This window comes from Canis lupus, chromosome 18 (genome assembly GCF_011100685.1).
Source record: "Canis lupus familiaris isolate Mischka breed German Shepherd chromosome 18, alternate assembly UU_Cfam_GSD_1.0, whole genome shotgun sequence".
In the NCBI taxonomy this organism is placed as follows: domain Eukaryota; kingdom Metazoa; phylum Chordata; class Mammalia; order Carnivora; family Canidae; genus Canis; species Canis lupus.
This window is the reverse complement of record NC_049239.1, coordinates 53888845-53901500: the sequence shown is the minus strand read 5'-3', so window position 1 is coordinate 53901500 and position 12656 is coordinate 53888845. Positions and strand designations below refer to the sequence as shown.

Sequence of the window (12656 nt, the reverse complement as noted above, 5' to 3'; positions counted from 1 at the left end):
GTTTGCTGTCATAGCCACTGCCCCCAAATAAAGGCACAAGTCCCCAAATCAGCAGAACTGTACTTTTTCCCACATGCGGCATTAAAAGAGTGTCACGATCAAGGATGGAGAAATTGCACCCATGAACAGAGCCAGGCACTTAGGCAGAATCAAGAACGGCAAAGAAAAAGATGTCTCATTATCATTTGATGCCAAGAAATCCAACGAAGCCCATGGACCCCCAAATCCCAGGAATTAAAAGGATGAAAATACAAACTCTGTACCCAAAACTAACACACCCTTACCTGAGACGGTCAACTATGCCCTCACTCCCCAAGCACAGCTTGCCTCGATTGTATGCTGTGGCTGCCAAAACCCCCAAGGACCATTACAGAGAAGAATCTGGAGGTCTTCAATGGTTAAAAAATATAGATCTTGGCGCTGCCCGTAAATGTGCCCACCATAGCCATGTGCACTGTCAGGAAACACACCAGTGTCATTTACATCAGTTGGGATCCAGACCTGGCGTTCCAAGCAGCCAGAAGCCACAACAAGGTTTGGAGGAAGCTCCTGACCTCCTGGGGTTTAACTGCCACTCAGTCTTGAGCTTTCCTTCAGAGGTCATCAAGCATGGCTTTGTGGCAGCAGGGGTCCTGGAGGGAACCTGCATGAGAGCATCTGTCCCCAGAGCCTTTCTAGCTAAGCCATTTGTCAGGGTGGGAGAAACAGTTTGCAGATAATGCAGGAGGAACCATGTGGCCTTTGGTCTTTACAGAACCTCATGGAGTAAGAACAAATGAGGCAGCAGCTTCATACAAAAAGTACTTTGTCAAGGAAATCAACAATAGCCTCACTGAGCACGTGCTGCACAAAGAGCGTAAGCAAATACAAGACCATGGGCCCTGGTTAGTCCTGAGAGTGCATATTCTACAGGGGCCGTGACCGTCCCCGGAGAGTCAGCACCACGCCCAGACTTCCCTGCTGTCCATCTCCTAGGGGCCAGCCTGCCAGGTGAGCCAGGCCTGGGAGCTGATTACAAGATCTCTGATCATGGGAACGGCCGCTGGCATGCAGCACAGGTCTTAGAGCAGGATATTATGGACCAGCAAAACTCCCATCATTAGACATGCTAAGAAATCTGCTTTTTTTTTTTTTTTAATGTGGACAAACTGAAATTCTGTTAAGCCTCAGAAAATGAGCTGTTTATGCTCCACAGCTCCTCTGTGCGAGGTCCCAGGAAACTTCTGGTGTGGTTTCTTCACTTGCAGCAATGTTTAAGTGAGAAAAGACAACCAGCACTATCCTAGGAAACACAAGATTCCACCCTGGCTGTGACTCACAGACTGCACTGGTCTACGGGGCCCGGCCACCATCAGCCCGCAGACTGCTCTGGCTCATGCGGCCAGGGACACAGGCTGAGGACGCACCTGGTCACTGCGGGCCACCCCGTAGCGCAGCTCGTTCACAAAGTGCTCGCAGTTCTCACAGGGCAGCGAATAGGGCAACTCCTGCCCCACCAGCTCCTCCGCCCGCTGGACGATTTTGCTGGGCGGCAGCGGCGAGTACTTGTCATCGTGTTTGTTATTAATCTGGTACTTGTCTCTCCCGACCACATCGTACAGCAGCTCCTTCTTCACCACGGCCTTCTCGGTCAGGGTGGACATGACGCTGGCCGCACCAGCTCCCGCAACCTCACCTGAGGATTGGCAAAGGGAAAACAGAGGGATTGGTTCTGGGCAGGCCCAGAGGGGTCCATCCACAGGCCCTTGGCACCCTCCACAACAGCATGAGCAGAAGGAAAGGGAAAAGGGAGCAGGGTCAGACATACACTGTGTGGCTCTGGAGAAGGTGCTTGTGGTCTGGGCCCTGGTTTCCTTATCTGAAATGAGGAATGGTGAAGTTTCATGATTCATTCTGATTTTTTTTAACCTAGAGAAGGGGCCTTCTTCACCCTGTGGCTCCTCAGGGGCCCTCTTTTATACAAATATGGGCCCTGAGCACCCCCATCTCCCTGGGGGAACAGATTATGAACCTTCTGTGATTCCATCAAGGCTACACTCCCTGACAAATACAAAGCTGAAGACTGCAGAAAAGGCGAATGGATTTGTAGTTCTCCTTGGAGCAAAGTACCCAAAGGGATCCACAGCTGGAGAGGCATTGCCAGGGAGGCCCGTAGGTACACCAGCATGGCCCCGGCCAAGGCTGAGGGGCAAAGGGGCAACAAAGCTCCAGAAATTAAACTGTCTGTGGAATATTACTCTGCCATTAAAAAGGATGAGATCTTGCTCTTTGCAACAATATGGCAGACCTAGAAGGTTACTTGTGCTCAGTGAAAGAAGTCAGACAGAGGAAGACAAATACCATACGATTTCACTCATAAGTGGAATCCCAAAAACAAAAGAAGTGACTAAAGAAATGAAAAACAGAAACAGACCCATAAGACTAAACTGGTGGTTACAGAAGGGAAGGAGTGGGGAGATGGGAAAAAATGGGTGAAGGGGGTTGGGAAGGTACTGGCTTCCAGCTATGGCATGAGTAAGTCATGATGATAAAAGACACAGCACAGGGAATATAGTCAGTGGTGGTGTACTAGCGTTGTATGGGACAGATAATGGCTACACTTGTGAGCACAGCACACCATGTAGACTTGTCCAGTCACTACCCTGTACACCTGAAACTAATATAACATCGTATGTCAACTACACTTCAATTAAAAAAAAAAAAGAAAAGAAAAGAAAACTCAAAGAAAGGGAGTCTAGGGTCAATACAAGGACCAGGATGGTGTGGAGGAAAGGCTGATGTCAGCACAGAGACTGGGCAAGTGTCCCAAGGCAGTCAACCTACACAATGTGAGCGTGCTTTGTTTGTGATGGCTGAAAGACTGTGTGCGTACCAAAGAGGTAGGCCCCAGAGAGACCCACTATCCCTCGAAGAGCCTCTGCGGCCCTGCTGGGATGGGATCTCCAAGGCCTTTCCTGGCAGCAGGAGGCACCCTGTTAGCTGCGCAGGAACAGTCTTCCAGGTGACACCATGTGACAGGAACAAGCAATGGCAGGAGGGGCTGATCAGATTCCAGGCCTTTCCAAAGAGGACTAAGCCCCTTTGCCCTGAGTATATTCCTGAGATTTTAGAAAACCAGGGTAGTTCAGGCTTCCTACCAATAGGGCAGGAGGTGCTTGAAGGAGCCATTGGAGTAAAGAAAAGAAATGGTGCCATGCAGAGTTCTGAGTCTGTGGAGGGCGTCAATGTGGGAATGGGACCACGTGAGTTTCAGCCCCCAAGTAGGGAGGGTGGCAAGGCTGAGAAGGAGGTGAGGTAAGCAGGGTACCTACACCACGAAACTTAAGGAGGCTCCACACTTCAGGGCTAGGCACGTACACAGTCAAACCCTAAGAGTAAGGCTTCCTTAAACTTTGCGCTGAGAGTGCCGCTCTAGGGGGTGGTACACGAGGGCACGGGCTGATGATCAGAAACTCTGGGCTTGGATTCTGGCTGCATCACTGAGTGGTCTTGACATGCCACTTAACTTTGCTGAGCCAATGATGTGCAAGCCCCCAAATACCTACCAAAACTGATACACAAACACATATCAATATAGTTATTTAAAGCTCCTTTAAAAAAATTCCTTTCTATTTTTAAAGTTAGTCCATTAAGGAAAATATTAAACAATCACAGAAAGGGCACGTGGCTGTGGCACACATCTGATGAGTGAGTTTTGGAAAATGTCAGACTGGGTAGTGTAGCATCGTGGGTAAAGGCAGAGTTGAAAGTCAGACAGCCAGAGTTCGAGTCCCACTTGCCACCACCTCCCACCTGCTGTGTGACCTTAGGCAAGGTGCTTAACTTCTGAGTCCCCAATTCCTTGTAGCACAGGGACAATAACAGCCCTTCCTGTCTCTACAGCACCATGTGGGCGGGGTGGGGGGCTGCAAGGGTTATGGGAGCTGGCCACGTACACAGCTTTCTCCAGGGCCTGGCACAGAATGAGTGCCCAGCAGGTGTCAGCTGTCATTATCATCAGAGTTGTTCCTCAAGCTTCCTTCTAACTCAAATCTCTACCATGTTCTGAGTGGCATGAGTCAGTCTTGACCTATCTGGCAAGATTCCTGTGAAGTTCGAGTGAGAAATAAAAGATGCATGTGGAAGCATCTTTTCCCTTTAAGGAGCATCATCTGTCTAATGACTGTGGCACACCTGTCCCCAGGATCCCTGCCATGCCCTCCCTGTCTCCTGTCCACCAGGGACATCCACTCAGTGTAGTCAATGCTGCAGCCCTACTAGCGGGGTGGCGGGGTAGGGGGGCAGTGCTCGTCCAAGGTGTTGGAGATAGCAGCAATAAACTAGACAGTGCATCTGCACTTAAGTAGTTCACATTCTAGTGAGAGGACCCACCTCGACAATGAACAAATAGACAAAAGCAGGGACACCTGGGTGGCTCAGCAGTTGAGCGTCTGCCACCTTTGGCCCAGGATGTGATCCCACGGTCCTGGGATCGAGTTCTGCTTTGGGCTTCCTGCGGGGAACCTGCTTCTCCCTCTGCCTATGGCTCTGCCTCTCTCTCTGTGTCTCTCATGAATGAATAAATAAAATAAACCTTAAAAAAATAAACAAAATCAGGTACTTTTAGGTTGAGAAAGTGTTATGGATCAGATTAAGTGAAATATTACAGGAGGGGATGACTCCAGAAGGCCCGGGAGGGAGGGCTGCTCCAGGGAATAGATATTGAGTGGAGTCTGGAGTGATGGAAAGGAGGCAGCTATGCTGAGATCCAGGGAAGAGCATCACATACAGAAGGAAGAGCAAGAGCTTGGGAAGGGAAGAGCATGGAATACTCCAGAGGCTGTGGGAAGGCCAATGTGGCTGATGTCTAGAGACCCCAAGAGCACTGGAGAGAAAGATCTGGGTCAGAGAGGCAGGCAGAGGCCAGACCACACCAGGTCCAGGTACAGACTCTGGGCCACAGTACAGACTTGAAGCTTATTCTAAGTGTGATGAGAAAGCCGATCAAGAGCTCTAAGGGATGTCTTCTTCCTGACTGACTTTTGGTGAGTTCTGTCTCAGAGATGGTGAGAAGCACCCCTACACCCTGGTCATGGCCTTTTGCTCATCCTCCCAGGGACCTGTCTTACTCAACTTGGGGTGGTGTGATAGAGGGAGGTGGCTGGGCAAGGTCTGGCACTCAAGAGTGGTTAGGTGCCAACAGCAAGATGTCTTCAGGAAATGCCAAAACTTGGGTACCCTGGCCCAACCTTCAAAGCCATGGCCACTACACCAGATAGCCAGTTCAAAGGCATCAGCCTCTCCGACTACAAAGGAAAATACGTTGTGTTCTTCCTCCACTCTTTTGACTTCTCCTTTGTGTGCCCCATGGAGATCACTCAACTGCCGAGTGGCTGGTACTTCTGTGGATTATCATTTTTGTTATCTGGCATGAATCAACACACCCAAGAAACAAGGAGGGCTGGGACCCATGAACATTCCCCTGGTATCAGACCGCCATATGTACCATCACTCAGGAATATGGAGTCTTTAAGGCTGATGAATGTATCTCGTTCAAGGGCTTCTTTATTATTGATGATATAGGTTTGCTTTGGCAGATGACTGAGAATGACCCCCTTGTTGGCTCCTCTGTGGATGAGACTCTGAGACTAGTTCAGGCCTTCCAGTTAGCTGACAAGCATGAGGAAGTGGCTGGAAGCCTGGAAATGATACTATCAAGCCTGATGTGCAGAAGAGCAAATAATAATTCTCTAAGTAGAAGTAAGCACTTGGGCCCTTTAGTGCCAGGCTACAGTGGGCAGCCATGAAAACAAAATCTCTCTAGTACTACTATGATGCTTAAACACAAGACTTTAGATTTGGTGCAGACATGGTCTGGGACAGAACAGGCCTTTCCTGAAGGGGCCAGGGAAGCTAGCCTTTCTTCCTCTGGAGGAAACAGTCTGACCTGTGCTATGGGCAGGCTAACTGATGTGTCCAGTAGTGGGACATCACTTTTGGTCTTTGTGGTTTCTATTAAACTTGAACTGATAGAAAGAAGAAGAAAGAGAAGAAGAAGAAGAAGAAGAAGAAGAAGAAGAAGAAGAAGAAGAAGAAGAAGAAGAAGAAGAAGAAGAAGAAAAAGAAAGAAAGAAAGAAGGAAGAGAAGGGAGGAGAAGGAGAAGATCCCTCACTCCTCCTCCTCCTCCTCATCCTCCTCCGCCTCCCTCCTCCCGCCCTTCTATCTTCCGTCTCTTCTCCTTCTTCTTCTCTCCCCTCCCCTCCTCCTTCCTTCCTCTCCTTTCTTCTCCCGTCTCCTCCCCCTCCTCCTCCTGCCTCCTCCTCCCTCCTCCTCCCCCTCCTCCTCCTCCTCTCCTCCCCTCCTCTCCCCTCCTCCTCCTCCTCCTCCTCCCCGTCTCCTCCTTCTCCTCCTTCTCCTCCTTCTCCTCCTTCCTCCTCTCTCCTTCTCTCCTTCTCCTTCTCCTCCCTTTCCTCGCCCTCCACCTATCTGTTTACTTTAGAATGGTTGTGCTGGCTGCCCAGGGAAGGAGGGACTGGCCACAAGTGGGCAAGAGGCAGTGAGATCAGCAACAAGCTGCAGGAGCTTCAGATGGGTGCAACAGTGCAGACGGTGACAAGTGATTAGACCCAGAGTCCCTCTTGGAGAGAGAGACAACCAGATTTCCTGTTGCATTAGATACAGGGTGAAAAGCATTGAGGATGATACCTAGATTTTGGGCTCGAGCAGCTGTCATCCACCGGAGGCTTTCTTTCAGAGAATGTCAAGTTCAATGCACCAACTGTACACCCAAGTGGAGATGCCAAGTAATCAAGAGGTTATACAAGTCTGAAGCTAAGCAGGGAGGCCTGCGCTGAGGGGACGCTTAGGAAACACCCACCAATAGAAAGTATTGGAAGCCATGGGCCCAATGAGGCCACCTGAGAGAGTCAGGAAGAGGGATATGGGAGAGAAGGAGGAGCCCACATAGGAGACCAAGAAGGAAAGGCCCAGTGAAAGAGGAAGAAAGACAAGTGCCAGAGGAAGATCAGAGATGAAGATCTCATGTCAAATGCTACAAAGAAGCCAAGTAAGCCTTGACCAGAAAATTCACCTGTGGCTTCGTTAAGATGTGGAAAGTCTTTCGGCAGCCTTGATACGCGCTACATTGGGAGGGGGGTAAGTAAGAGAGACTGGTGGAGGGAACCAAAGACAGAATGGCAAGAGGAAGTGATGAGGGCCACAGTGGACAAAGATTCACTCTACAGGGAATTAGCTAGGGAAGACATGAGGTCGAGGGAGTGTTTGTTCATTTCATCAACAGGAGCTAGTACAGTGGTTTCTATGCCAGTAGGAATAATCTAGTAGAGAGTGGGACCATAATACAGGAGGTGAGGAATTTGAGGAGCACAGTGCTCACAAAAGAGAGCACCCAGGACCCACACGTAGAGGTTGGCTTTTTAAACAAGGACAAGGCATTTTTCACATCTTAACAAAAGAAAAGGCAGACTGGGTGGGTGCAGTTGGTGGTGGTTTGGTTCACCGGAGCTGGGGAAGGTTCCATATACTCTGCTTACTTCTGATTTCTCTGTAAGTACAGGGTGAAGCCATTAGTTAGAGGTAAAAGGGGTGGGCAAAGATATGGCCAAGAATGTCCACAGCCACTATGTTCACAGCAGCCAAAACCTGGAATCCAATCCAACGTCCATTGGTAGAAGATGGGGTAACAATCTGAGGTATGTTCATATAACAGAAAATACACAGAATGAAAAAGAACTTCTCCTGCTATTCACGACCCAGTGACTCTCGCCGGCCTTACTTCTTTAGGGTAAGAAGCCAGACGTAAAAGAGCACAGAATCTGTGGCAAATCCTACGTGAAGGTCTAGAACAGGCAAAAATAATCTACGGCAAGAGAACTAGAGTAGTGGTTGTCTTTAGGGAAGATGAGAGGATGCTGAAGCAGCGTGTGGGAGCCTCTTAGGGTAGTGGATATGTTCTAGATCTTGATCTTGGTCATTGTTACATCGATGGAGACTTTTTTTTTAATTCACCAACTATACACTTTACTATATTTGTGCACTGTACTGTATTTATGTTATACTTCAGTTTAAGTAAAAAGTTTAAGAAAAGGGGTAGGGAATTCTCAGAATTCTCCTAGTTAAGTCCTCTTACCTTCAGTTTACAGTAAGTCAACCAAGACTGGAGAGTAGAAACTAGATTCATCACCAAGCCTGCTGCCCAAAAGCCCATGCTCTCTTAGGGAGGTTTACACTTAATAGGTGAATATTTGATAAAAACCCTTAATATTTAAAACTGTAAAAGCAGGGCCATCCCCTTGGAAACCCACCTCAGCCCCTAGGGGGAGCCCCTAGGGTTCCAAGGAGCAGAGTTTGAAAACCATGGCCCCACACCAACCTGCCTTGTTGCAGCACTCAGGAACCAACCATTGGTCGGGGGTCAAGGAGAAACCTGGGGTCACCTGTTACCCACAGCTGCCCCATCTCCCTCTCCTCCCAGCCCTGGCACAGCAGAGGCCCTTAGCACCCTTACTTGGGGGCGCCAGGTGGACCACGTATCCATCGCCAACGTAGATGGCCCAGTGTCTGTAGAAAGGGCGGAAAATCTCAATCAGGTCTCCAACTTTGGGCTCTGGCTGCAAAACCAACAAGAAGGCTGTTAGAGGGATGCCTGAGTGGCTCAGTGGTTGAGTGTCTGCCTTCAGCTCACGTTGTTGATCCCAGGGTCCTGGGATTGAGTCTTGCATCGGGCTCCCTATGGGGAGCCTGCTCTCCCTCTGCCTGTGTCTCTGCCTCTCTCTCTGTGTCTCTCATGAATAAATAAATAAAAATCTTTATAAATCAATCAATCAATCTGCAAGTGAGTATTACAAATAGCAGGAAAAAAATATCTTTTCACAGATATGCTATGGATAAACCATGTTCTCTTATGCAGTAATTGTAGTTAGTCTGGCAAAAATAATGCAGCCAGGCCTCACTGAGAACCTATTTCAAAACAATGGACAATAGTTGCAATTTATGAATCCCACTTGTTTTCCAGAATAAAAGAAAAAAGAATATTGTTTGGTAAGAATTAAGTGGCCTTCAGAAATCCTCAAAAGGGAATTTAACTGGGGGAGGGAGGTCTCCATGAATAGCAAGGACATAAAGACAAAGCAGGGATCCAGCCCTCGGGAACACTACTGATTGAACAGGAGACAATGTGAATATCCATAGTATGATGTCAAGTAAGGAGCAGTCAGGGGGTACACGGACCCAAAGAGCTCACTGTGTTCCAGACAAATACCAAGGAAAGGAGGCCTAATGTAGAAAGATGTCTGAAAACAAATTTTCTTATTATAATAACAAAAATATCTATAAAGAAATTCAAACCCTATAGACATTAAACACCACAAGATAATGGAGCAGCAACTGTGTGGTGCTGAGTAAAAGAAACCATACCCAAAAAGCACAGCAAGTATTCTCCCATTTATGCCCCATTCCAGAAAAAGCATCACCTTAGGACAGAAAAATGACCAGTGATTGCCAAGGACAAGGAGTGAGGAGGGGAGCTGCCAACAACAGGGCAGGGGGGAACTGGAGGCAACTAAACTCTCCGTACTGTTCTGTGTGTGTGACAGCAGTGACAGTTGTGCAATTGTATGTGTTGATTAAAACTCATAGAGGGCATCTGTGTGGCTCAGGGTTTGAGTGTCTGCCTTTGGCTCAGAGTGTGATCCCGGGGTCCTGGGATCGAGTCCCACATCGGGCTCCCTGCATGGAGCCTGCTTCTCCGTCTGCCTATGTCTCTGCCTCTCTCTCTCTGTGTCTCTCATGAATGAATAGATAAAATCTTTTTAAAAAATAATAAACCCATAGAAATGAACACTAATGGGGTGTCCAGCTGGCTTGGTCAGTGGAGCAAGTGACTCTTGATTTCAGCATCATGAGTTCCAGCCCCAGGCTGGGTGTAGAGATTGATAAAACAAATATGTAAACTTTTAAAAATACAATAAAATTATTATTAAAGAAATAAATGAACACTAAAAGGGATAAATTAGCCTTTGGTTTTGTTTGAACAAAATTTTTAAAATTTCTTAACAATTTTAATGGGTATCTATAGTTTAAAAGGCAAAAAAAATTTTTGATTTTTAAAATACACAAATTCCTTGCCCTTTATAAGGGCAAAGGTACTTATTTCTGAAGAGGCACAAGGCCACGCATAATTCCACTCAAGGACACTTCTATTTATTTGTTTATTTATTTATTTATTTATTTAATTTTTTTTTTTTGGACACTTCTTTTTAAAAATGAAATGAAAGGTGGTGTACTGACCAGGAGAGCCCAAGTTTCTAACTAGTGCAAGGACTCAATGTTCACATGGCAACAGGGATAAGCTTTTAGATATAGAGCCAAGTGGAAAAATGAGAATGCCCTCTGCAATGCAACACCACTTCTATAAATTAAAGATACACACATGCAAATCAATGATACTTGTCTTATAAGAACCAAACCTGAAAAGCTCATTTTAAAAAACCAACGAGAACAGAATCCTATGGACTAGAGAACATACATTAAATACTCCAGAATGCTGGCTATTGAGAAGATGGGGTACAGGATGATGGTATCAGGGAACCAAAAACCCACAAGAGAGGGGGGCCTTGTAGGGACCAGTGAGGACACGGTGCCATGAACTATGAATATTAATGACTTCACTCTCCATCATAAGATCTAACTAGAATAACAATAACTGAATGATACACACGAGCCATCTCAGCAGAATCAAAGTGAAGAACACAAGGAATCAGGTTATAAAATTAGAAGTATGAGAACCACAAGTGCCAAATTGGTGCCTCTGCTTATTTTTGTATGCAAGCTAAGAATGGGTTTTGGTTGTTTGTTTGTTTTTTTTAAGATTTTATTCATTTGAAAAAAAAAAAAAAGATTTTATTCATTTGGGCAGCCCCTGTGGCACAGCGGTTTGGCGCCGCCTGCAGCCTGGGGCGTGGTCCTGGAGACCCTGGATCGGATCGGGTCCCGCGTCGGGCTCCCTGCATGGAGCCTGCTTCTCTCTCTGCCTGTGTCTCTGCCTCTCTCTCTCTCTTGCTCTCTCTCTCTGTCTCTATGAATAAATAAATAAAATCTTTTTAAAAAAAGATTTTATTCATTTATTTGAGAGAGAGAGAGCGAGAGAGAGAGAGAAAGAGAACAAGCTGGTGGGGAGAGACAGAGGGAGAAGCAGACTTCCAGGACTTCTGACACGAGCAGAAGGCACACTTAACCAACTGAGCCACCCAGGTGCCCCAGGCTAATAGTTTTTACATATTTTAAATGATTGGGGAAAAGTCAAAAGAAAAATGATGTTCTGTGCACATGAAATTATATGGAATTCACACTTCAGTGTCCACAAAGCTATATTGGCACACAGCCACCTCCATTCATTTATGGATGCAATGGAGACCCTGTGACCTACAAATCGTAAAATCTTCACTATCTGGCCCTTTACAGAAAAAGTTTGCCAGCTCCTGTTATAAAAGGATTGACAGGGGATCCCTGGGTGGCTCAGCGGTTTACCGTCTGCCTTAGGCCCAGGCTGTGATCCTGGAGACCCGGGATCGAGTCCCACGTCGTGCTCCCTGCATGGAGCCTGCTTCTCTCACTGCCTGGGTCTCTGCCTCTCTCCCTCTTTCTGTGTCTCTCATGAATAAATACAATCTTAAAAAAAAAAAAAAAAAAAGGATTGACAGCGATGCCTCCTTCACTCAGCTTGATCCACAGTCCCAGGGATTTGTTTGGCAAGTGGTTCTTTGTCTAGGAAGGGGGCCAAAAGGAGGCTACCTGTTGGGGGAAGGGAAGCTACCTCTCCAGGCCAGGGCTCAGGGGACCAGCCCGCACAGTAACCAGGGCTCTACGATGCAATGCCGGCTCTAACAATGGCAAAGCTGAGACTCTGTGCCCATGGGATTTTGGAACAAAAAGTCTTTAACCTTCCCACACAAGCAGAGTTACAAAGAACTGAATAACCACCATTTTCCTTAGCAAGCAAAACAAGGAACAATTTCTGGCCTCTGAAATTACTGGGAAAACAACATAAATAATCATTAATAAGAACCAATTAAATAAATGATCCTGCATCCATATGCACATACAGCCATTAGAGAAAACAAGGTGGAGTTATGTGAGCAGTCATGGAACTGGTTGAAAAAAAAAACACATTGAAAATCATTATTATCCTACTTTTGCTTAAAATATGTTTTTATGTATTGGAAGTAAAATGTACTATACACTCTGCATGATCTGAGGAAAATGCACCAAATTGTTGTATATGATATATAGTGGGGGTTTGGGATTCAGAGACTTTAACATGTTATTTTATTTGTTTGTTTTTTCCCACTACGAGTTACTTTCACATTAAAAACTTTTTAAGATTTTTTAGATGGGAGGGACACTTGGGTGGCTCAGAAGTTGAGCATCTGCCTTGGGCTCAGGTTGTGATCCTGGGTCAGGGATCGAGTCCCACATCAGGCTCCCTGCAGGGAGCCTGCTTCTCCCTCTTACCTGTGTCTCTGCCTCTCTCTCTGTGTCTGTCACGAGTAAATAAATAAAATCTTTTTTTAAAAAAAGTTTTTATCATTACCTGTTATGTTCAGACTCTCTTTAAGGGAATATGATTGCCTACAATCCCAGCTGCCCAGACAGCTAT

At 46.7% G+C, this 12656-nt stretch overlaps 1 protein-coding gene and 1 pseudogene across 9 annotated transcripts in view; one reads left to right on the top strand and one right to left on the bottom strand.

Annotated features, from left to right (window-relative positions):
- The window catches only part of PLAAT3 (phospholipase A and acyltransferase 3), a 32572-nt gene that overhangs the window by 7532 nt on the left and 12384 nt on the right, over positions 1–12656 (bottom strand). For 7 of the 9 annotated variants that reach the window (XM_038564190.1, XM_038564189.1, XM_038564188.1 and 4 more), the window contains 2 exons: positions 8508–8610; positions 1407–1675 (listed from right to left, as the gene is read on the bottom strand). In XM_038564190.1, coding sequence (XP_038420118.1) covers positions 1407–1675; positions 8508–8610 — 372 coding nt within the window. The remainder of the gene's footprint in view (positions 1–1406; positions 1676–8507; positions 8611–12656) is intronic. The other 2 variants (XM_038564192.1, XM_038564191.1) reach the window with 1 other exon arrangement.
- Positions 5187–5737, top strand: LOC100687226 (annotated as a pseudogene).